The 23,325-nt window shown below is 36.7% G+C and overlaps 2 protein-coding genes across 3 annotated transcripts; one reads left to right on the plus strand and one right to left on the minus strand.

The window, feature by feature from the left end:
* The first annotated feature begins 1,530 nt into the window (after positions 1-1,530).
* nr1d1 (nuclear receptor subfamily 1, group d, member 1) lies at positions 1,531-11,281 on the plus strand. 2 transcript variants are annotated; one of them, XM_051106074.1, is made up of 8 exons: positions 1,531-1,669; positions 6,794-7,099; positions 7,185-7,273; positions 7,386-7,530; positions 8,442-9,160; positions 9,246-9,431; positions 9,524-9,734; positions 10,350-11,281. In XM_051106074.1, the coding sequence occupies exons 2-8, from the start codon at positions 6,856-6,858 to the stop codon at positions 10,544-10,546; spliced, it is 1,791 nt and encodes a 596-aa protein (XP_050962031.1). In that variant the 5' UTR covers positions 1,531-1,669; positions 6,794-6,855; the 3' UTR covers positions 10,547-11,281. The 2 variants fall into 2 exon arrangements, with proteins under 2 accessions (XP_050962031.1, XP_050962030.1); XM_051106073.1 differs by lacking the exon at positions 1,531-1,669 and adding an exon at positions 3,334-3,712.
* Positions 11,282-13,557: 2,276 nt separating this feature from the next.
* On the minus strand, positions 13,558-22,451 carry si:dkey-225f5.4 (ZW10 interactor). The gene is made up of 10 exons (XM_051106076.1): positions 22,409-22,451; positions 21,518-21,614; positions 20,801-20,924; positions 20,548-20,705; positions 19,568-19,624; positions 19,307-19,449; positions 18,323-18,488; positions 17,690-17,829; positions 16,530-16,692; positions 13,558-14,061 (listed from the first exon to the last, which is right to left on the minus strand). The coding sequence occupies exons 1-10, from the start codon at positions 22,429-22,431 to the stop codon at positions 13,996-13,998; spliced, it is 1,137 nt and encodes a 378-aa protein (XP_050962033.1). The 5' UTR covers positions 22,432-22,451; the 3' UTR covers positions 13,558-13,995.
* Between the last annotated feature and the right edge of the window lie 874 nt (positions 22,452-23,325).

Genomic DNA, 23,325 nt, shown 5'->3' on the forward strand with positions numbered 1-23,325 from the left:
CCGACACACCGGCATGAAAATTAGCGCTATTTAGGTAAATAACAATTACAGAGAACGGTTGAATAGATTAAATTTAAAATTCTACTTTTAAAATGTTACATTTTTATGTCTAAAATGCTTGTTAAATGAGTTTAAATGTATGCAATATTGTAAACTATGCTGTATTCAACCAAATAAATTCAATTTTTCTTGTATTTTGTCCATGTGTTCTTGCTTAATAACAAATGTTCATCTTTTGATTATTGCTGTTGCCTCTAGTAATTCTGTGTGAGTTTTTATAAGTTCCAGTCCATTTTAAACCAGCAATATAATACTTTTTAAACAACAGTTGACTTAAATAAAATAAACCAGCATGTTTGGTAAAAACCTTTAATCCAACCACCTGGATCAAAATAACCCAGCATGTGTTCTGTTTAATATTAACCCAGCGTTGGCTTGCCAAATAACCCAAGTTGGGTTGTTTTTAACCCAGAATTTTTTATAGAGTGTGCCATTCACATACATTAAGGCTCACATTTACAACGCTCATGATATCTCTGATGGACTTAGTGACTTTTAAAACATTTTAAACATTACCTCAGGATTTACTAGCCTATTGCAAGGCCTAAATCTATACATGCGCTGTTTTGAGGCAATGCTCAGTCAACAATTGGCTTTAAATATTTTACTAGGGTGTGTCAAAGGGGTGTTATGTAACTAATACATAACATTAAAAAAAAAACACGTCAAATAACTTCCCGTGAGGAAAAAAAAAAATCTTAAAAAAAAAAAAAAATAAATAAATAAATAAATAAAATAAATCTAACTAACTCATTCATGCTCTTCACTGCAGCATAACAAGAATTAGAAGTTAGCCAAAAAATAGCTATACAAAAAATATTTCAGTTGGGTTTCTGATTGCCAGGTCAGTTTTGCCTTTGAAATCTAGAACTGACCAACATACTGTGTGTCTGTTAACAATATAAACACAGACCGTACTGTTTAGATTATGGTACACCGGTGCGCTCCATGTGAGATGTGTGTGAGCGCACAGAACGAGCACGGTGTGCGTACGTGTACGGAGTGTTTTTGCATGTGACAGCTCAGCGATGCGTCAAACGCAGTCGTGCCTTTGCTATGAGTCGCGGGAGTCCACTCAAGCGATTACATGGTGCGCGCGCCCGATCTTTCGGTGTCTGGTCCAGGTAACGTGACGTGGAAACGTGACAAAAACTTTACCATCTAGCTTATTCAGAGGCAGTGTTATATCCGTGTCCGCTATAGTCTAAACAACCGGCACAAAGACTAAAAACATGTCATAAAGATACAGTCCGAAAATAGAAGCAACAGGCGTGGTCAGTTCACAACATCAGACTACACTTGGTGCAAGCATTTCTTCGCCACACCGGTGAATCATCTTGTGTTTATGTTTTCCGCCCGTTTGTCACGTGTAGCGTCACGCATTGTTGTTATACAGGTGAGACCGATTAATCACACCTGCAATAAGGCGCCAGAGTGATTCACGTGAATGCAACTAGTGGCTCATGTAGTGCCATGGTCAGTGTAATTGATGTTACGGATGTGACTCCGCTTATTGCTGCGAGATGGTCTTTTTTTAAGTAGCACGGTTTTGTTCTCAGGCACGTGCCTGCCGGAGCCCCGAAAGAGGATAATGCTCTTCAGAAAGCTGGTGAGCTTTTTCTCTAAGGGAGGCGCTTTATCTGGGACACAGTGGAAACTTATTTTGGGGGTGAATAGCTGTTTTTGAAAATAACCTTAAATAGCTTCAAAAGCTGAAAAGGCGCAGGAAGTGCCAAAATAACTCCCCTTTATATACTTTTAGGACACTAGGAGGTTATATATATATATATATATATAGGGAGGATAAACTGATAAACTGTAACACATTTACACATGACTTTAGCTTGTAGAGGATCTTTGAATTTTACAATATTGTTCTTAGGCTGTAGAAATACTAAAAAACAACAACAATGAATTCCAAATACACCTAAATGTGGACATTCCATTGAGTGGTTCTGTTTTTATACATGTGGTAGGTACACACATGCTACACCATAATACTTCTCTCTCAGATTGTTTTATCCTTAAGTAGAGTTACGTTAAATATAATGCCTCCAATTTACTCTCTCTCGCTCACTCTTTAACACTATGTTTAACATTCTTAAGCAACCAATTATTTTGGTGCAAGATGTCCCCGGGGGCCTTTTGTCACATTTTGAGAGGGCCATCTTACTGCAGGGAAAACTTTTTATATTCTATGTTTTATATACAACATTAAGTGTTTTCTGCTCATCAAGGCTGCATTTATTTGATTAAAAATACAGAAAAAAGCAGTAATATTGTGAAATATTATTGCAATTTAAAATAGGGTTTTTCTGTTTTCATATACTTTAAAAAATAATTTATTCCTGTGATGCAAAGCTGAATTTTCAGCATCATTACTCCAGTCTTCAGTGTCATTCTAATCATTCTAATATGCTGATTTATTATCAGTGTTGGAAACAGTTGTGCTGCTCAATATTTTATGGAACCTGTGATACTTTTTTAGAATTCTTTGATGAATAAAATGTTAAAATTATCAACATTTACTTAAACTTAACTTTTGTAACAATATTCAATACTATTCAAAGTTTGGGGTCAGTAAGTGTTCTCTTTCTTTGAAAGAAATTACTATTTTTTTTTTTAATTCAGCAAGGACGTGTTAAGCTGATAAAAAGTGACAGCAAAGACTTAAGTTGTTAGAAAAGATTTCTATTTTGAATAAATGCTGTCCTTTTCAACTTTTTAATTCATCACTCAATTCACCCTATATTCTTTTCTCTTCTATGGAATAATCAATACACACTAGGTGATAATACCAAGGAATTCACTCTTTCTGCCAGATAACATCATATCAGACATTTACCAAGGCAGACATAGCGCAACATATACCATCTGTAATATTTACTTTAACATTTTTTCCATGCATTATGGGAGTATTTGTGTATCGAAAGATCTTCCACCAAGAGCCTGCCACGTTAAATGTTTAAGGAGTACCGACGAGTTTCACATTTACTGAGAAATCTGCATCCCATGCGCTGAACACCCACTAAAAACTTCCCCTCATTGAAAAACATTTTTCACGCGTGAGACACAAGCACAGAAGCAGACATAGAAACTATTCCAGGCGATTTCAAACGGCTCACATTAGACTACATCTCCCAATACCGAGGCAGCCACGTGCGCGGGGATTTTTAAAACTCGCACCGAAATGTGTTCTGGAGAAACTGTGTCACTGGGCCACGAGGCTCTCGGGGTCACATGGACACATTTCTAGCCTCGTGCAGCTGCGCGCCTGCGCTCATCTCATCCACGCTCCTTGGAACGAGGCAAAAAGCAAAACCGGGCCGACTTGACAGAACAGTTCAGAGCGACACAGATTAGGACAGGAGAACTGACGTATGATACACTTTAACTGAATGAACCTCATTTCCCTGACGTCTTTGCGCAGTGCTTAACATATTTTCTTAGCATCTACTAGATGCGCACGTATTTTATACCGATCGTTACGCGGCAGTTATGACTTTATCGTAAAGAAGAACTGATCTGTAAGTGTATCTGGAGAAAGAGAGTGCATCTCATCTCTGGGTGTTTGCATTGGAGATTCTGACATAAACCTGCATGACTTTACTGGGGCTCAACATGACGACAGCAGTAGATACAAACAACACAGGTAAGACTTTCTAAATGATCATTCTGGCTTTTTTTTAGTTGCCTCTCTGCTTCATAACTGTCAAACTGCATGTCAGTAATTCTGTTGTATTACGCACTACTGAATATTGCGCTTCGGATCCACAAAGTACATTTATAAGCATAACTTGGTGCAGTGGAACGGCACAGATATAATTTCCCAGCCGGACTTGACAGTAAATAGATCTAGCTGTGAGGCTCGCCGAATTACCTCGTCATTTTGTATGTTTCTGAAACAAACAAACGCGAATGGATGTTTAAATGTGCATATAATGTCTTTTAGCATGTTTAAACACTTACGTAAATACATCATAAAACCCAGTACTTAATATGTGTCAAATGAAAACGGCGGTTCAAGTATGCATTCTTTTAATGTGTATATCGAATTGGATTAAAGTTCTAAATATACATCGAATGCAAATTCAAGACGATGGCAAGGACATCACGGGTTAAGACACTGTTCTCGTGAATTTCGGGGAACTAGGTCATAACTGAAAAGTCAGGTGTACGGACATCCCTGTGATGCAGGCGAGAGTCTATCCTCTCTCGATTCACATGGACCGCCGTGCCTAGCCATGTGCTTTTTGTTTTCATTCTCGGCTCTCCGCCTACAGCCATTGGTAAGCACAGGCGCTCATTACATAATTCCGCCTAGCACCGTGTTTGCCCTCCCAGCGAGAACCCGTGTGTGACGCTGCAGTGTGAGCCATGTGCGCGCTGCGATTGGACCGAATAGCTAGGCGCGGGGCTGGACATCACGTTAACCCGTGTTCACTTCGAAAGTGGGACATGAAATTGATCCAGTTTAACGTAACAGTTTTTTTCTCTGTCTCTGACATTAATTCAGCGTCACGAAATATTTCAGTCCCTGCCTTTAATAGACACTGAAACACATTGATTATGAGCGAATTATGGTGGCTAACTACAACTAAGAAAGGAAAATGTGTTGAAATATTTTCAGAATTAGTTTAATCCTTATATATCGAATGTTTTCGACCGTTCGAATCTGTTTGATAAAATGACCGAGAATTCTTAACGTGCCTGGAACGTTCCATTATAAATGTTTAATCGTTTATTCAGAAGTCAAATATTTTTGAATAATGATTGTTGCCATCATCATACACTCCACAGTACACAAAAAACTGACATCGTTTTTTAAAGGGATAGTTCACCCAAAAATTAAAATTCAGTCATTAATTTTACACCGTCATGTCATTCCAAACCCCTAAGACCTTTGCTCATCTTCAGAACAAAAATTAAGATACTAAGAATTATTAAGAATAACTGACACATTCAAGACCCAGACAGGAAGTAAGGATGTCATTAAAGTAGTCCATTTGAGATAATTATAAAATATAAAAATATAATAAATATTTTTGTTTTCTTTGCACTCAAGTATTTTCGTAGCTTTGTAAAATTACAGCTGAACCACTGATAGACTATTTTAACGACGTCCTTGCTATCTTTCTGGGCCTTGGACATGTCGGCTGCGTTGCTGTCTATGCATGATCAGAAAGCTATTGGAATTTATCAAAAATATCTTAATTTGTGTTATGAGGTTGAACAAAGGTTTTACAGGTTTGGAATGACATGATGGTGAGTAATTAATGACAGAATTAGAATTTTGGGTGAACTATCCCTTCAACGCAGTGTGTAAAAGTCTTACTCACTGTGTGTAGGCGTAAATGAATGGTGAAGCTTTTTAAAAAAGCGGGTGTGTTTTGAGAGGCGTGCCTAATGGTGTGAGTCTCGTTGAAAGGCCGTCCTTGTGTGCCGCACGTGGAGGGGAGGCGTGCTTCCCCGATGATACGCTTCAACAGCTCACACGCGCCCGTGTTGTGCTTACACAAGTATTTCCTTTGACAGAATGTTTAGGAAAAAGTGTTTGGATTGAAAAACAATCAGGAGCACGTTTTTGAACACAAGCAGGGAGAAAATCCCAAACACTGTTGCCATGAAGCCTCCAGAGTAAACTCACCAAGTTAAAACCGCAGGCTAGTGGACACACACTGATAAATCTAATGCGGGACAAAAGCTTTTCAACAGCATTTGAGGCAAACCACAGGGGAGTCAAAGCTACAGCACGTTTGCCTGTTGTCGCTCCACCTGACACAGTGCCTTTTTGACCCTTTGTGCTAGTGTACAGTTGTTATGTAACCTCTACACCAGCTGACATTTGACATTTAAAGCGCTGTAAAGATTACACTTGTAAACACTTCTCAAAATAATTCTTAAAGTTGACCTTTCGACTTTATTTACTCATAAGATATTAGAACCTTTTAGACCTATCTATCTATGGCTGCATCATTTAGGAGAACAACATAAGCACAGATCTCCTCAAAATCTGGTTTCCATCAAGCGTATTCAAGAGGAGTGCAGGAGGAAACTGTAAATTGAGAATGAAGGATACTGTGTTTAACTCCAGGGGACCAAAGGTTAGGAAAGGCAGGAGGAGGTATCAGACACTGGGGAATAGTATACATGCTAGAGTCAAAGCCAAGGTGTGAGCTCTAGCACACTGCGCAGTTCCTCAAGTGCAAAGTTGACTAGTCTTATCCAATTTGAGTTGTAAATGTCATACATTAATGCACATGGCTGGGCATGTGCAACTGACACATCATGCAGTTGTGTTTTTTATAAACGGAAATAACAAGAGACAAATGCTCTTGCTCACATGGCATATTGGTGCCAGTGAAACTATAAACCACAAGCCCTCTGAGACACAAACTCAGGAAGAAAGGAGTGGTCACTGTAATAGTCTTTTTTTTTAATGTCCCCTCGCAGTTTACAATAACAGTTCCTAGAAAGTATTTTCCATAAAAACAGATTCTCCAGCTCCCTCAGCTTCCTTGTTTCCATAGCACAATGTGTTTTGAGGGAACTCCTTGTGCAGGGGAGTATTTATGGGAACATTTTAACGAGGATGTACCCGCAGGAACGTTTTAGGGAGGAGGAAAAAATACCTGAGAATACTTCCCCTCTCAGTGGGCCTCTTTCACTTTGTATGTTTCCACAGTGCACCAAAGACTATTTAGTAAATGCAACTCTCTTTTTCCATCGCTAGGTGGGGTAATATCATACATTGGATCGTGCGGAGGCTCCCCCAACCGCACCAGCCCTGTATCCATGTACAGTGAGAATTCCAACAGCAGCCTGCAGTCCTTTACACAGCCCTGCTTTGGTTCTTCATTCCCACCATCCCCCAATGGATCCCATGATTCCTCACGTATGTACACCAGCAGCAGCAGCAGCTCAAGTTCGGGATCTGGAGAGGACGGAAACTCATCATGCTCCGGCGGATCCCCAAGAGGTCGTGATGATGGTGGAAGTGCACGCAATTCACCCAATAAATCAGTTGCTACACTTACAAGTAAGTGATGTGAACCATATTTTACCTGAGTAATATACTGTGTAGAGTCTAGGAGAAGGATTATTAACATCTGATTTTCCTCCAGAGCTGAACGGAATGGTGCTGCTGTGCAAAGTGTGTGGCGACGTGGCTTCCGGATTTCACTACGGCGTCCATGCCTGTGAGGGCTGCAAGGTAAGACGATAGCATTGATTTGTACATGCACCATTGAAATAGTGTTCTTTTTATATATATTAAAGCATTTTCTAATAAATAATAACATTTACATTATCTGTTTTGTCTGTAGGGTTTCTTTCGACGCAGCATCCAGCAGAACATCCAGTACAAAAAGTGCCTGAAGAATGAAACCTGCACTATTATGAGGATCAACCGGAACCGGTGCCAGCAGTGCCGTTTCAAAAAGTGTCTGTCTGTGGGAATGTCCCGAGATGGTAAATATCTATACAGCCAAACTTAGAGAAATATAGAAAAACAGTTACAGAAAATTTAAGAGGTGCACTGATATTAAAATTCTGAATGAATGTTATAAATAATAAATACCAATATTAAAAAAAATAAAATTAAAGTAAAAATAAATTTAAATTAATACAACTTATTTAATTTTTTTTTGTATTAAAATTACTACAATTAAAGTGAAATTAAGTTTAAATTAATACAACTTATTTATTTTAAACATTTTTGTAGAAATGTCGATACAAATAAATTAAACTTAAATTAATACAATTTATCTAAAAAAAACTAAATAAAATTAAAACAATTAAAGTGAAATTAAATTAAAATGAATACAAATTAGTTATCTTTAAAAAATGTAAAATTGATACAGTTAAAGTAAAATTAAATAAAAATTAATACAAATTATCTTGAAATTTTGTATTAAAATCGATACAATTAATGTGAAATTAAATTAAAATACAGTTGTTGTTTTTTTTCAAAATGTATTAAAATCAATACAATTAAAATAAAATGTAATTAAAATTAATACAAATTATTCATTTAAAAAATAAATATTTATTAAAACAATACAGTTAATTTATCAATTTGTCTATTTATACCTTTTAAAAAACATTTATTTAAAAGTTTCAAGTGAATAATTTTACAGTATAAAAAATGAATATTAACTGAGATTGGCTAAATATTATGCTTAAAAGTAATATTAATATTAAGTAATATTACTATTATAATATTAAAAGAAAAATATGAAAAATATCTATCTATCAAATAATCACCCAATATCTGATATGGTACCACTATATACTACATCGCTTGAAACGTTTCCAAACATTGACATACAACATAAATTTGATGAATTTCTGACAAATTTCTGTCCTTTGTTAACCCCTAGCTGTTCGTTTCGGTCGTATCCCGAAACGCGAGAAGCAGCGCATGCTGGCCGAGATGCAGAACGCCATGAACAACATGGTGAACAACCAGCTTCAGAGTGAATTTCAGCTGGCGAGCATCACGTCCAACACCCCCTGCTCTTCTTCTTCATCCCCATCCACCTCATCCTCTTCCTCATCTCCGTGCCCAGGGCTTACGGTGGGACCGCAACCCCAGCCCCCCGCAGTGCCCGTAGCACCATCCCCTTCCCCTCCGACCCCAGCCTCGCCATCAGTGCAACCAGCTCAGAGTCCCCCATCTCTGACTTCCTCTCCACCACCATGCACCAGTCCAGGTGTCGACAAAACCATCGCCGCCATAACCAGAGCACACCGCGAGACCTTCGTCTACGCCCATGACAAGTTAGATTCATCGCTGCTGCTTCCTCACAACGGCGAGCTGGACAACCGAAGCAGCAACCGCTGCATGGCTGGGTACCACCTCAATGGCCACAACACCATCTACCACCATGATAACAACATTGCTCATCATTGCAACAACTTCGAGGTGCCGGCAGACAACGGCCACCATTTTCAAGCCTCCCAAGCACCTCAGCAGCACAATAACAATGGTCAGAGACCTTCAAACAGTAACCTCTTTGGCGTCCACCACGGTCAGGAGATGAACGGCAGCTCCCAGGGTCAGAACTGTCCATGGAAGAAACGCAAAGAGATTCTTCTGGTAAGAACCGTCATATTTAAATCACTCTATGAGTGATTAAGACCTGGAAGTGAACTTTTGATTCTGATTGATTTCTATTTTCCAGGCTTGTCCGATGAACATGCATCCATACTCAGACCCCAGCAAAACGCCACAGGAAATTTGGGAAGACTTCTCTCTTAGCTTCACCCCAGCAGTCAGAGAAGTGGTGGAGTTTGCCAAACACATCCCAGGGTTTAGCACGCTGTCTCAGAACGACCAAGTCACCTTGCTCAAGGCTGGAACATTTGAGGTAAGTTAATGGTGTTTCATTTAAACATCTGACTTGTGTCAAGGCCACAATTGCACCAATTTGACGCTAATTTCTTTTTAAATCTCCTGCAGGTCCTCATGGTGCGCTTCGCCTCTCTGTTTAACGTCAAAGAGAGGACTGTAACGTTCATCTCAGGCACCACCTACAGCCTGGAGGCCCTGAGAAGCATGGGCATGGGCGATCTGCTGGGAACAATGTTCGACTTCAGCGAAAAACTCAACGCATTAGAGCTCTCATCTGAAGAGCTGGGACTCTTCACTGCAGTCGTGCTGGTGTCTGCAGGTAGGTTGCACATTAGCGTTAAAGGGAAAGTCTCAAAACTGAAAACGGTCATCGTTGACTTACCCATACGACTTTGGTTGATCTTCGAGAAACCTGAGAGCTTTCTGTTCCTCCATTTAAAGTCTATGTAACCACAACTTAGAAGATCCAAAAAAATCTAAGTCTTTTAAAGAAATATGATCATTTTATGAGCTTTTTGAACCTTTTGGTTACCTGGAACTTCAATGGAAGGACAGAAACCTCTCAGGTTTCATAAAATATCTTAATTTGTGAAGATCAACCAAAGTTTTATGGGTTTGAAACGACATGAGAGTTGGTAAATGATGACAGAGTTTCATTTTTGGGTGAGCTATACTTTTAGGGCCAGGGTGCCCAGACTTGGTCATGGAGGGCCGGTGTTTTCAGAGTTTAGCTCCAACCCCAATTAGACTTATCTGAAGCAGCTAATCAAGCTCTTACTAGGCATACTGGAAACTTGGTTGGAGCTAAACTCCCTCCAGGACTGAGTTTGGGCACCCAAAGGGACAAATCTAATCAAATCAAGTCTTTCTTCTGTGGAGCATAAAAGTACCTTGATCCACTAAAGAATTTGGTCTCTTGTTGTTTGTTGTACAGATCGTTCCGGCATTGAGAATGTGAATTCGGTGGAGATGCTCCAGGAAAGTTTAATCCGGGCTCTCCGGACTCTCGTCAGCAAGAGTGCCCCCAACGACGCCTCACGATTCACCAAGCTGCTGCTGAAACTTCCTGACCTGCGCACGCTGAATAACATGCACTCGGAGAAGCTGCTCTCTTTCCGCATTGACGCCTGAGGTTGCGATAAACTGGTGAAAGTGGGTCACCGCTGGTTGACTGAAAGACAGAACGGGTACAGACCTTAGAACTCTTTCCAAGAGAACCCACCAGAAAGCCAACTCATGCCTTTGGCACTTAAAAGCACTTGATGACACATTTAAAGGGACGCTTTTGGTGTCTAATGGTCAGTAGCCTTTATGGCTTGATAACCATGTAGGGTCCTTGAGCCACTTACCTGAAATGGCTGGTAAGATTAAGCTAATAAAGCAGACAAAAAAAGAGAGAAAACACTTACATTTGGACTGCGTCTACATAGGGAACAAGTGCAAAATGCCTCGTGCAAGGAGTCACAGTCAGGCCAGAAGGCTCTCCAGGCCACTTCCAGAGATAAGACGACAGCTGAAACACGTCAAGCGTCTTCTCATGCCCAGTCCGGCCTGGGATCCTGCTAAACCCACACTCAGAGAAATCATGATCATCATTTTAACATTTAATGCAAATGACATACGTGGTATGAACCTTCACACTTAAGTCACCCTGTGACTTAAATATGTAAAATATGTGTAAATATGATATACATACTTTAAATGTTTTAAAATGTATAATATATATTTTTTTGTAAAGTTCACATGCTCAACGCAAATGATAAAATCTATTCAAGCACAGACATATAAGTAGAGTGTATACATATTATAGAGCATCAAGACATGTATTTCAGTTGTCTTCTTCATAAAGGCATTTTATGAACCAAACGAGTGGTGTGACGTCTTTTTTTCCAAGTAGATACCTGAAAAAAATAATGTTTTTATGTGTATTCAACATGTTTATTGTGAAAAGAAGTAAAAATGTATAAAATACTAACTGACATAAAGTACTATAAATAGTAGGGTATAGTAAAAAGTTGCTTTTCAGTGTCAAGGGAGCACTAGGCAAAATATTTCATCGCTGTCCTCAAGAGTAAAGTTAAGGCTATGTCCTCTAGTGGGAGCTGACGTGTTCACCAAGTATGGAAGACAGGAAATTATGCCAATTTTTTTCCACAAGCTCTGCCACTGAATAGGACTGGGAATTAAACCAGTACATTTTGTCAGTTCAAAAGCTTGGGATCAGTGTAATGTAAAAATAAAAAATCTTTAATTCAGCAAAAAAAAAAAAAAAAAACATTTAAATGATCTTAAACCATAGTGAGGACATTTATAATTTTTAAAAAAGATTTCCATTTCAAATAAATGCTGTTCTTTTGAATTATCCATTCATTAAATCTTGGGAAAAAAATGTACTGGTTTACACAAAAATACTAAGCAGCACAACTGTTATTATTATTTCAACACTGATAATAATAAAAATGTTTTTGAGCAGCAAATCAGCATATTTAAAATGAATCCTGCACGTGACGATGGGCAGAGTAATGGAGTATTAAATAAAAATGTAAAAAAATAAATAATATATTGTGTATATCTATCTATCTATCTATCTATCTATATATATATATATATATATAATTTATTAAATAAAACTGATAAAAAAATATAGAAAAAATAAAATGTGTGTGTATATATATATATATATATAAAATGAAACTGATAAAAAAAATAGTATTATATACACAAAAATATGGAATAAAATTCTTAAAAAATAGATATATTGTAATATTTTATACATGTAAACATTTATATAAATATATAATTAAAAAATGTGTTTGTATATATATATATATATTAAATGAAACTGATAAAAAATAGTATTTTATACACAAAAATATTACATTAAAATGTTAAAAAATAGATAAATTGTAATTTTTAATACGTAAATATTTATATAAATATCTAATTAAATACAAAATGTCAAAAAATAAAAAACTATATTGTAACATTATATATATATACACACACACACACACACACACACACACACACACACACACACACACACACACACATACACATATATAAATGAATGAAGAGTAAAAAGCAGAGGAATACTGGAAATAATACTGAATTCCTAACCAGGAATATACTCTATACATGACATAGGAAACATTTAAAACTTATTGCAAAAAAAATTAAAGCATTCAATAACAGCAAACATGACAAATCAGAAAACAATGAGCAAGTGATGGGAAAAAAAAAAAAACAATACCCACTTCATTCATTCATTATAAATCAACTCATTACACTGACTTGAGTAAATACTACCAATATATTTTTTAATGACAAAGCAATGATTTTTATTATACATACAAAACCAGATTTTATCATCAAAACAGAGGACAGAAAGCAACAGTGTACTGAGGTGATTACGAAGGACTCGGAACATCAAAAGTCATTATTTTCTAAACTCTGTCTCAACTTTCCCCACCAGACATGGAATCTGCTCTACAAAGACTATTGTCAAAGCACCTCACGTAGTCCAGGCCCTTTCTCAATACAGAAACCAGAATAAGCAGAGAATATGTGGAGTGCTCTCCACACACATGGACCCAGAACTGGGTCATTGTGTCCTCATAATCAGAGTTTCACAGCTCCCTATTGGCCAAATCCAGAGCAAACCTCACATCTTATTTGGCCAATGAGAGCAGTTCCTGTTGTGCAGTGCCTGAGGGCGGATAACTGGTACAGAAAGTGGAGTCATGCACTACGTGCCAAGTGGAGTATGTCAGAACAACCACAGCAAGAAAAAAAAAAAAAAAACACTGTGAATTTGATCTTGTGTTTCATAACAAACTTGGGGGTGGCCAAAAGCCAACGTGATAAGAGTTTATCGAGCCTGAGATAGAAATATGTGACACTTCAAAAGTGAAAAATGACTCCACACAACTGCTGTGCAGTCAAAAAAGAGGATTAAATGTTCAGGGAGCAGAAGAACAAGCTTGGGTCTTCAGATACAGTCTAAATCGTTACCTAACCTGTTACGTCAGACGATAGTGGATGGAACAATATGCATGTGTTGCTCTTCTCAGGAAGTGCTGCCCTCTAGTGTGGAAAGACAACAGCTGACTGTAAACGTAAGAGGGAAGTGAAAACCAGTTGCCCTTTAATGCATTTTCAATTCATTTTATTTGTTTTTTAACAGACACAAACATGACATTTAAACTATATTGCTAATAGATGTCATGCGACTGCATTTACTGAGTGATCAATGCAGAGCATCTTTACCTACTTGAAAATATATGAGTCACAAATTGATGACTTTCCCAATCCTTTGGCACAAGGGAAGAGCAATTTTATGCAAATAGTAATGATAATTATCGGAATAATGACAGTCTGGGTTGGTTAGATAAAGACTGAAAGTACTACATGACTCACAATGCAGTCACAATACAAACATTCATTTATACGTATCATCAATACAACTACAACTGTACAATGCAAATGGCTTATGTGTAATATAATAGACTCTGACTCAGGACAGGACACACATGAAGAAGTCAAAACCCGACGATCAGGCTGGAGTAAATTCTGTGATGTCAGATGTTCGGATTGGAAGAGAGAAACTCGAGCCACTCTGTCAGAACAGGACGTTGCACTGGGGGCTGAAAAAAGTGATTCATAAATTAACAAAAAGAACGTGTTGCAAACATCTGAGCTGGAAACATCTTGACCTCCTATAAGAGGGGATATACTAATTACTCGACTTGGGAACATTTTCAGAAATGTCAGGGTCAATATTGAGGCATGGTAGTCTCTCAACTAACCTCACATGACATGCAAAAAGACCCGATATTATAAATATCCATTAAAATGCAATTCATACATTCAATAAATATAATGCACATCCTCTAAGAAGAACAAAGGATGTATTAAAATTTATTTTGATAGTTTTGTGGGAGCGTTATGAAAAAAAAAACGATACAACTGTTCCGATATCACAATACAGAAATAAAAAAAAATAATAAAATAATACAATGTCACTGGATGATATTCATAAAAAGAAAACATTGTTTGGCATAATTATATACTACTATTTATTTGGGGGAAAAACTATAACATGGCAAGGTTAGTTCAGGATGTGAAATGTCATGTGGTGCAACTTTCCAAGAGTGTAAAGATATCTATGAACTAATAATTCCTGATATTTATTTAAAAAAATACTTTTACCTTTTTAAAAATAAACTTAAAATTTTGAAATTAAACACTCTCATACATTAAAGGGATAGTTCACACAAAAATTAAATCATACTCACCCTCATGTCGTTCCAAACCCGTAATACCTTCGTTCATCTTCTTAACACAAATTAAGATATTTTGGATGAAATCCAAGAGCTTTCTGACCCTGCATAGACAGCAACACAACTAAAACGTTCAAGGTCCAGAAAGGTAGTAAGGACATCGATAAAACAGTCCATGTGACATCAGTGGTGCAATTGTAATGTTATGAAGCTACAAGAACACTTTTTTGTGTGCAAAGAAAACAAAAATAACAAATTTATTCAACAATTTCTTTTTTTCCGTGTCTTTAACAAGAGCACCACAATGCATGCGTGTGGATGCACAGTCATGCGTTGTGGTACTGTTGTGAACGAGCATCAAAGATCAAAAAATAATTGAATAAAGTAGGTATTTTTGTTTTCTTTATGCACAAAAAAATATTCTCATAGCTGCATAAAATTAAGGTTGAGCCACTGATGTCACCTGGACTATTTTAACGAAGGGTAGTCCTTACTACCTTTCTGGGCCTTGAACGTGTCAGTTGTGTTGCTGTCTATGCAGAGTCATAAAACTCTCAGATTTCATCAAAAATATCTTAATTTGTGTTCTGAAGATGAACAAAGGTCTTACAGGTTTGGAACGATATGAGGGTGAGTAATTAATGACAGAATTTTCATTTTTGGGTGAACTATCACTTCAAATGTATAAGTATGACTTTATACTTCATGGTTACACTTACTGGTGATGACTAAATTGAAACCAATAGCCCCTTAACACATACAGTTGCAGTCCAATGGTAAAGTACCGTTAAGAGATCGTGTGAACAGGACCTTTTCAAAAATACCAGTAAATTTGTTCCGGCAATCTACCAGTGAGGGAAGCTGTAACAGCAAATTGTCAGAATGATGCTGTGTACGAAAGCAGAACGCAGATTATCGGTATAAGCATGTTGAACACGCTGACGAATGCGTCTGCGAACAACGAACAAAGTCTGCTTTGGTCCAAATTGGCCAATCATAGCATTCTTATAGAGATTACTCTGAGCAAAGCTCCACTGCTTTTTTAAATTAGTTTTTCTATGTAAATATGCACTAGATGGACATCTTTGAACATTGTGTCTCCTCTTGCAGCTTTTTCAAAGTGTTGTGTTCCAGACCCAGCCTTCTTTTTCATTCATCAGCGCTGTATCTCTGTAGCTGGATACTATTATGCGCGTCTTTGGTTTATAAGAGCAAAACGCGTTCTGTTTGATCATCCCCCTAAGCTCATATTTTGTTGTAAAAATTAGCGAAAGTCAAACTAAAGTGCTTCTGCTCGTGCGGGCAAATGAAGACAACTTTTAAAGATCCTTTCTGATGACTTACATCACAGAATTTACCGGCATTTTGATGCTGATGTGTGAATGGTCTCTTGGAAAAGCCTCCAAAATGTTTGTATTTAGCGGCAGGAAATCTGATTCGCTTCATCAAGGCAACTAGTAGCATGAACGCCCACTAGCAACCTCATCGCCAGCACCTGAAGTCGCTGCTAGTGTGAACGCAGCTCTAGCATTTACCAGAGAGGCGAACGTGCAGGTCTACACAGAAAACAAATGATAAAGGTGGCTCCGAAAACAACAGGACGCTGTGCAGTGCCAATTTGTGGAAAAAATAGTCTTCCTTCTGATCCCAATGTTAGGAAAGAGTGGATCAAGTTTATTTTCAGTGTAGTTCTAGACTGCATCAATTTGGAATAATGTTTACGAAGTCTGAATATGGCACAAACAACATTATTTGCATATTTTTGCTTTTTGATTAGTAAAGAAAAAATATGAATTAGCGAATTGTAATAAAACCTTTGTACTCTTCCTCACCTGTAGATCGGTGATATCAAGCAGACTGCCGTCTTTTCTCACTGAAAGGAGAGTAGCTCGGCCGTGTGAAGGGTATCCCTCCTCAACCGTCAGGTGACATACAGTTGTCGCAGTTTTGAGAAAGATCAGAAGCTTGTCAGCTGGACACCAATCAATCGCAAACCTGATGAAACAAGTGAAAAGTTGTTTATGAGGCACAAGGGGTGTATTTTCCTCATAGTGTAAAACACATTCTCTATTTTTTGCTGTAAAGAACATAAAGAGTTTCAGTGTTAATGTAAATCAGAACATTCCTCAGATCTAATAAACCATATAAGACGGTGGTGAACTGGTTACTTTAAAAGGATACTTCACCCAAAAATTAATATTCTGTAATTAATTATGCACCCTCATGTTGTTCCGAACTTGTAAGACCTTCGCTCGTCTAATTTTGTTACGTTCGTTAAGTTTATACTTTGTTTATTAAAAAGTAACAAAGCATTATTGTGATTACCGGACGGCAAGTGCGCTAAAAATAATATGATGTTCACGCATTGACAAAACAGCATATAGACTAAGGATATTGATAAGAAGAAGCCATAGTATCGATTATAAACTACAATTGTTAATGATATTGTTAATGTCACAGCTGACAGCTTTACCTGTTGTAGTTGTTTTACAAGTTGTTTACAGGTTGTACACAAAATAGACACTGCTTTTCCACGCTTTCACTTTGCACGTCTACGTCATTTCAATCTCTCTCATGCTGCACAGTGGAGCTGCTAAAGTCCGGCAAAGATGAGGACAGTTTGAAATGCTTTTTTTTCCTCTAAAACTTTGATGCACATCATCTCAGTTTATTCCGTCAACAAAACAAACAATGTGATCGCAAAACAGTCAGGAAAAAATGGCATTACATGCACATTTTAAAATCATAACATGTAAATTTATGTAGTCGCCACTGGCAACCTCAGCAAAAGCTTCACTCGCAAATTAATTTTTTTGGTCACAAAAGACTCTGCAGAGTTTAGCTCCAACTCACACCTGCTTTGAAGTTTCTAGTAATCCTGAAGACCCTGATTAGCTCAGGGATCAGGTGTGTTTTATTTTGGGTTGGAGCTAAACTGAGCTGTGGCCCTCCTCGAAATTGAGTTTGAGACCACTGCTTTAAGAAAACGTACCTGGAGTGCAGAGCCTGAATCTCAGACAGCATCTCTCCTTGACTTATGTACCGCTCCATCACCTCCACGAGGGCAGCACTCACTTGCCTGAGATGCCCATTCACCCCCTCCTCTACAAGGCCAGCAGTTCCCTGAAACACCTGAAATGAAGGAAAAAGAGGTATATTTACAACAATGTAATAGAAAAGAATGAAAACCAGAAAAGGCTAAAAAGAAATATAGTTCTAGAGGAATATTAGCTCACAAAAACAATACTTCTTGTATTATTCTCATATATACACTAACAAGTTTTTAAAAAAATATCAAATACTTTAATGATTAAATACCATTGTTCACATCAATAATGTCTTTCTTGATAAATGCCATTTTGGTACTATCAGTTTCATTAAAACCCTAAAATTTGAGTGGTTCCACACGTGGTATAGTGCTGTGGATAATGTTTTTTGCATTTGTGTCCTATTTAATGCAGCATTACAAATACTAGTATCATCATAACAATGTGAGTGAAGTGTGTGTGCGTACGCATGTACAAAATATATGTTTTATAATTTACAAGCATGTTCCTTTAGCACTCACTCCATGTATCACAGCTCTCAGCATCACTATAGGGAAATATATGCTGAGACACAGTACCTGAAGATGAAATTCATCGCTGGTTGTCATGGTAATGGAGACACGCAGGGGTTCAAGTGATTTTTCGGCAGCACGAGGCAAGAGCTCAAGGCACAGCTCAGAGGAACTGACCGACAGTAGCCGGTACTGCATGTTTCTGTGAGTCACTGTCACCAAGGTCTGCAGCCTGAGAGACAAAGAAAATAAAAGGAAAAAGGGGAGTTTATTGTGTTGAAATATTTTTATAGCAAATTTTGAATATTTGAAAAAAAATTAATCTTCACAGCAACCTAACACTATGACATTCAAATATCTAATATTAATTGCTCAGCTGGTGATGTCAGGGTCATGAAATCCTAAAAAACATTTTTTGAGATGTTAGCATATATGTACTGGTAGCACATCAGTGAAAACAACAACAGCACTCATTATGTGCATTATCAAAGGAAAAGTGGATATTTTTTAATTTTCTGGAGGCATTTCGTTCTTCCAGTTCAAAAAGGTGACGTATATGCCATGGCTGGGGAGTATGCATCTACGTCAGTTTTTTTTTTTTTTTTCCGTATTATTCATGACAATAAACTCTTATAATCCAGTCACTACACAAGAACTCTATAAAACAGTTTTGTAAATTGTGAGCTGTGAAACTTATGTGATCTACAACCTTTAAAGAGTGTGAGCCAATGTAAAAAAAAAAACAATGTAGTCTGTTCCTCACAGCCTCGTTTTTATCCATGTTATATTCAATACGGCATCTTAACTGACTAGAATCTATTACTCCAGGCTTAAGTCACATGATCCTTCAGAAATCATTCTAAAATGCTGATTTATTGCTGAAGAAACTATTCTTATTATTCTTATCATTGATCAAAATAGTTGTGCTACTTAATATTTTTGTGGAAACCAACCGATACATTTTTTCTGAATTATCTGATAAGTAAACAACACTCAAAAAAACTCATACAAAGCCCAAAAATTTCAAGAGTAGTGTATGTACAGACTTACCCGTCTCTTAATATCGTCCAGTCACTAATTCGTGCCTGCTGTTTTTCAACCTCATCGTTGAGCTTAGAAAACCGCAAATCACAAGCATTCATAGCATTTTGGGCTGCCTGGATGGAGTCTTCCAGCTGAAAGCTGATTTGTTTCTGTGTGAGAGAGTTAATTCAACCAGTTTGTTCCACAGCTGTTTTTGGTGAAGAAAGTGGAAATTATTGACACTAACTATAGCCAAACCAGGGAGTCTACAGTGAGTGGATGCCTTACCTCAGCTCTCTGATTTTGTTTAGCTATGATTCTCTCCTTCTCTTTGCACTCCTCTTTCTGAATGAGAACAGGATTTAATGTAAAATACAACATTAGGAATATGCAAGTGTGAAGCTACACTACCAGTCAAAAGTTTTTGAACAGTAATAATTTTGTTTTTTAAAGATTCTCTTCTGCTCACCAAGCCTGCATTTATTTGATCGAAAGTACAGTAAAAACAGTACAATTTTGAAATATTTTTACTATTTAATAAGTGTTTTCTATTTGAATGTATTTTAAAATGTAATTTATTCCTGTGATCAAAGCTACATTTTCAGCATCATTACTCCAGTCTTCAGTGTCACATGATCCTTCAGAAATCATTCCAATATGCTGATTTTCTGTTCAAGAAACATTTATTATTATTATTATTATTATTATTATTATTATTATTATCATCATCAATATTTAAAACAGTTGAGTACATTTTAGTATGATATCGAGTATAATTTATTTTTTATAGGATGTTTTAAATTGATCATCAAAGAAGCCTGAAAGAATTCTGTTTTCAACATCATCAATGTTTTTTGAGCAGCAAATCCGAATATTAGAATGATTTCTGAAGGATCATGTGACTGAAGTAAGGATGCTAAAAATTCAGCAGGAATAAATTACATTTTAAAATACATTCACATAGAAAGGAGTTATTTTAAATAGTAAAAATATTTCAAAATGTTACTGTTTTTGCTGTTTTTTGGATGAAATTAATGTAGGCCTGGTGAGCAGAAAAGACTTCTTTAACAAATATCAAAAATCTTACTGTTCAAAAACTTTTTACAGGTAGTGTACGTTTAGTTGTACAAAACTGCATTATAAAAGTGGTCAGTGTTTAAATTCATAAGGGTATTTACTACACAACAACCTGAAAAAATTGCTTTTTAAACGAATAAATCCAAAACATATATCGTATGTTTGATAAATCAGATATAAAGCCTTACTACCTTTATCTGCAGAGCAGACAGTAGAGTCTCCAGTGTCTTCCGTTTACCCTGAACCTCCTCCATGCGAATCTGGAGAGCACTGATCAGCCCCTCTACCTCCTGAACTCTCTCCTGATATTCGGCTTTTAAAGTCTTCCATGCGGAACGAGCTTCATTACCTGTGTGCCAACACACCCGAAACAAGGCATCATTTCACAGTTTAGCAAATATAGTAATGAACAGTCAATACAATAATCTATTAGATATGCGTTACCTGGGTTTCGGGGACATGGCTCATTCAGAAGCTGATCCACTGACTCTAGACCTGCCAGCAGCTGGATCATGTCATCCACCACACACAGCTGCCTGAATATATGCTTCTGTTTTCGCCTGCAGTCCTACACAAACAAACAAACAAACAAACAAATGCCTTAGAACACATATTTTATTAATGTATATATTGTATATTTGTTTAAAGGATAAGTTCACTTCCACAACAAAAATCACCTGATAATTTACTCACCCACCACGTCATCCAAGTCTTCAGTCGCAAAGAAATTAAGGTTTTGAGAAAAAACATTCCAGGATTTTTCACCATATAGTGCACTTCAATGGGGACCAACAGGTTGAAGGGCCAAATTACAATTTCAAAGTGCTCTACACAATCCCAGCCGAGGAATAAGGGTCTTATCTAGCGAAATGATTGGTTATTTTGTTTAAAAAAAAAAAAAACTTATTCCTCGGCTGGGATCGAGTAGAGCCCATCGTTTAAATCTGCACTGAAACTACAATTTGGACTTCAACCTGTTGGCTCCCATTGAAGTCCACTATATAGAGAAAAATCCTGGAATGTTTTCCTTAAAAACCTTAATTTCTTTTTGACTGAAGAAAGAAAGACATGAACATCTTGGATGACATGGTTTGGGTATTAGCATAAAAAGCAACAGTAAATAAAAAATAAATATAAAAAGAATACATAAAACAAACTTACCATCAGATAAGGAGCCATAATTTCTCCCTCTCCTGTTTCCTGCAGTTCTGTAGTGTTGCATGATTTCACAAAGGAAGGGTCAGTCCTTTCCAGAAGCCTGACATCAGATATTATTTAGCGTATATTAAATCACATTTGGTAATATTTCATGTTCAAGGACAATAGTTAAACACCCATCAGTCTGATAATATCTGAGGCTTTCAATATCTTGGTTCATTTTGTTTATCCTCTGATGTAAATCAGTTAGTTGATTACAACCGAAAAATATCTTTAAAACACTTTTTTCACTTCAAAACAAGGAGAAAACAATCCCTGTATATACAATAATCAGCTGCAGTGCATTTTGGGTTGTCACACTCACGTGCACGTCAGTGTTGTATTAAAATCTACCAAACGTAAGCATTACAGTTTGAATGTCTTTAATTATTTAACTGAAATATCCTTGTGAAAGTTCATCGTTGGAGTATTTCAAACAGTGTCAGGTATGTTGAGTGTACGCTGTCACAAATATAAAGATGAGTTATAGAGCTGTGAAAACGGGTGGTTTGGGTTTAACATTGAACCCTAAATGGTTAAAAAATATTTAAAGATTCATCAGAGGGTTCATGTAATAAAGGTGGTTGTTAACACTGAGTGACCGCCTTTATATTTTAATAACAGTAACTGGTTTGATGGTATTTTACCGAAAACTACCGTTACAACGGTGACTTTATGTAAACACACTTTCAGCGTTCGGCTAACACCATCCAATTAATGACGTGCCAGCGAACTAACTTGATTTTAACAGCGACAGAGTATTTTTAAACGTATAAAACACTACAAACAAAATTCAAATACTGTATTTATTCCACATACGTCCGTTTTGCTTATAGTTTGACAGACAATACTCACGCTTCAGCTCTCTCCGTCGCCATTTCTGTTTTGAAACTTACCGCCTAACGCTGATTGGTCAGAACCGCGACGCCTACGTCACAGATATCCACGAATCATCTATGAATGAATTTTTTTTTGATACACATAAATATGCCATGAATTTACAGTCAAACAACAACACATAAGTGTATTTAAAATAAATTCATGACATTACATAAATACCTTTTTTTATTTGTACCTTTTTTACACTCTACCAGTCAAAAGTTTTTGAACGTTTTTAAATGTTCGTTAAAGAATTCTCTTCTGCTCACCAAGCAGTAATATTGTGAAATATTTTTACCACTTAAAAACCGCTTTCTATTTTAAAATGTAATTTATTCTTGTGATCAAAACCAAATTTTCAGCATCATTACTCCAGTCTTCAGTGTCACATTCTAATATGCTGATTTGCTGTTCAAGAAATTATTATTGTTCAGAATTATTATTAATATTATCAATACTTAAAACAGCTGAGTACATTTTTTGTCAGGATTCTCTCTTTGATGAATAGAAAGATCCAAAGATCAGCATTTATTTGAAATAAAAACCTTTTGTAACATATGGGAAAGAAATGATAGAAATACAGATATGAAATGACGATAAATACATGTTTTTGAGCAGCAAATCAGAATATAGACTGGAGTAATGATGCTAAAAATTCAGCTATGAAATCTGAGGAATAAATTATTAATACATTATTTTAAAATAACATTTAAATTAATTTAAATGTTATATATTCAAATAGCAAACAGTTATTTTAAATAGAAAAAACCTTTCAAAATGTTACTGTTTTTGCTGTACTTTGGATCAAATAAATGCAGGCTTGGTGAGCAGAAGTAACTTCTTTAAAAAAAATCTTACTGTTCAAAACCTTTTTACTGGTAGTGTACATAGTA

The sequence above is a fragment of the Labeo rohita genome, chromosome 3 (genome assembly GCF_022985175.1).
Source record: "Labeo rohita strain BAU-BD-2019 chromosome 3, IGBB_LRoh.1.0, whole genome shotgun sequence".
NCBI lineage: Eukaryota > Metazoa > Chordata > Actinopteri > Cypriniformes > Cyprinidae > Labeo > Labeo rohita.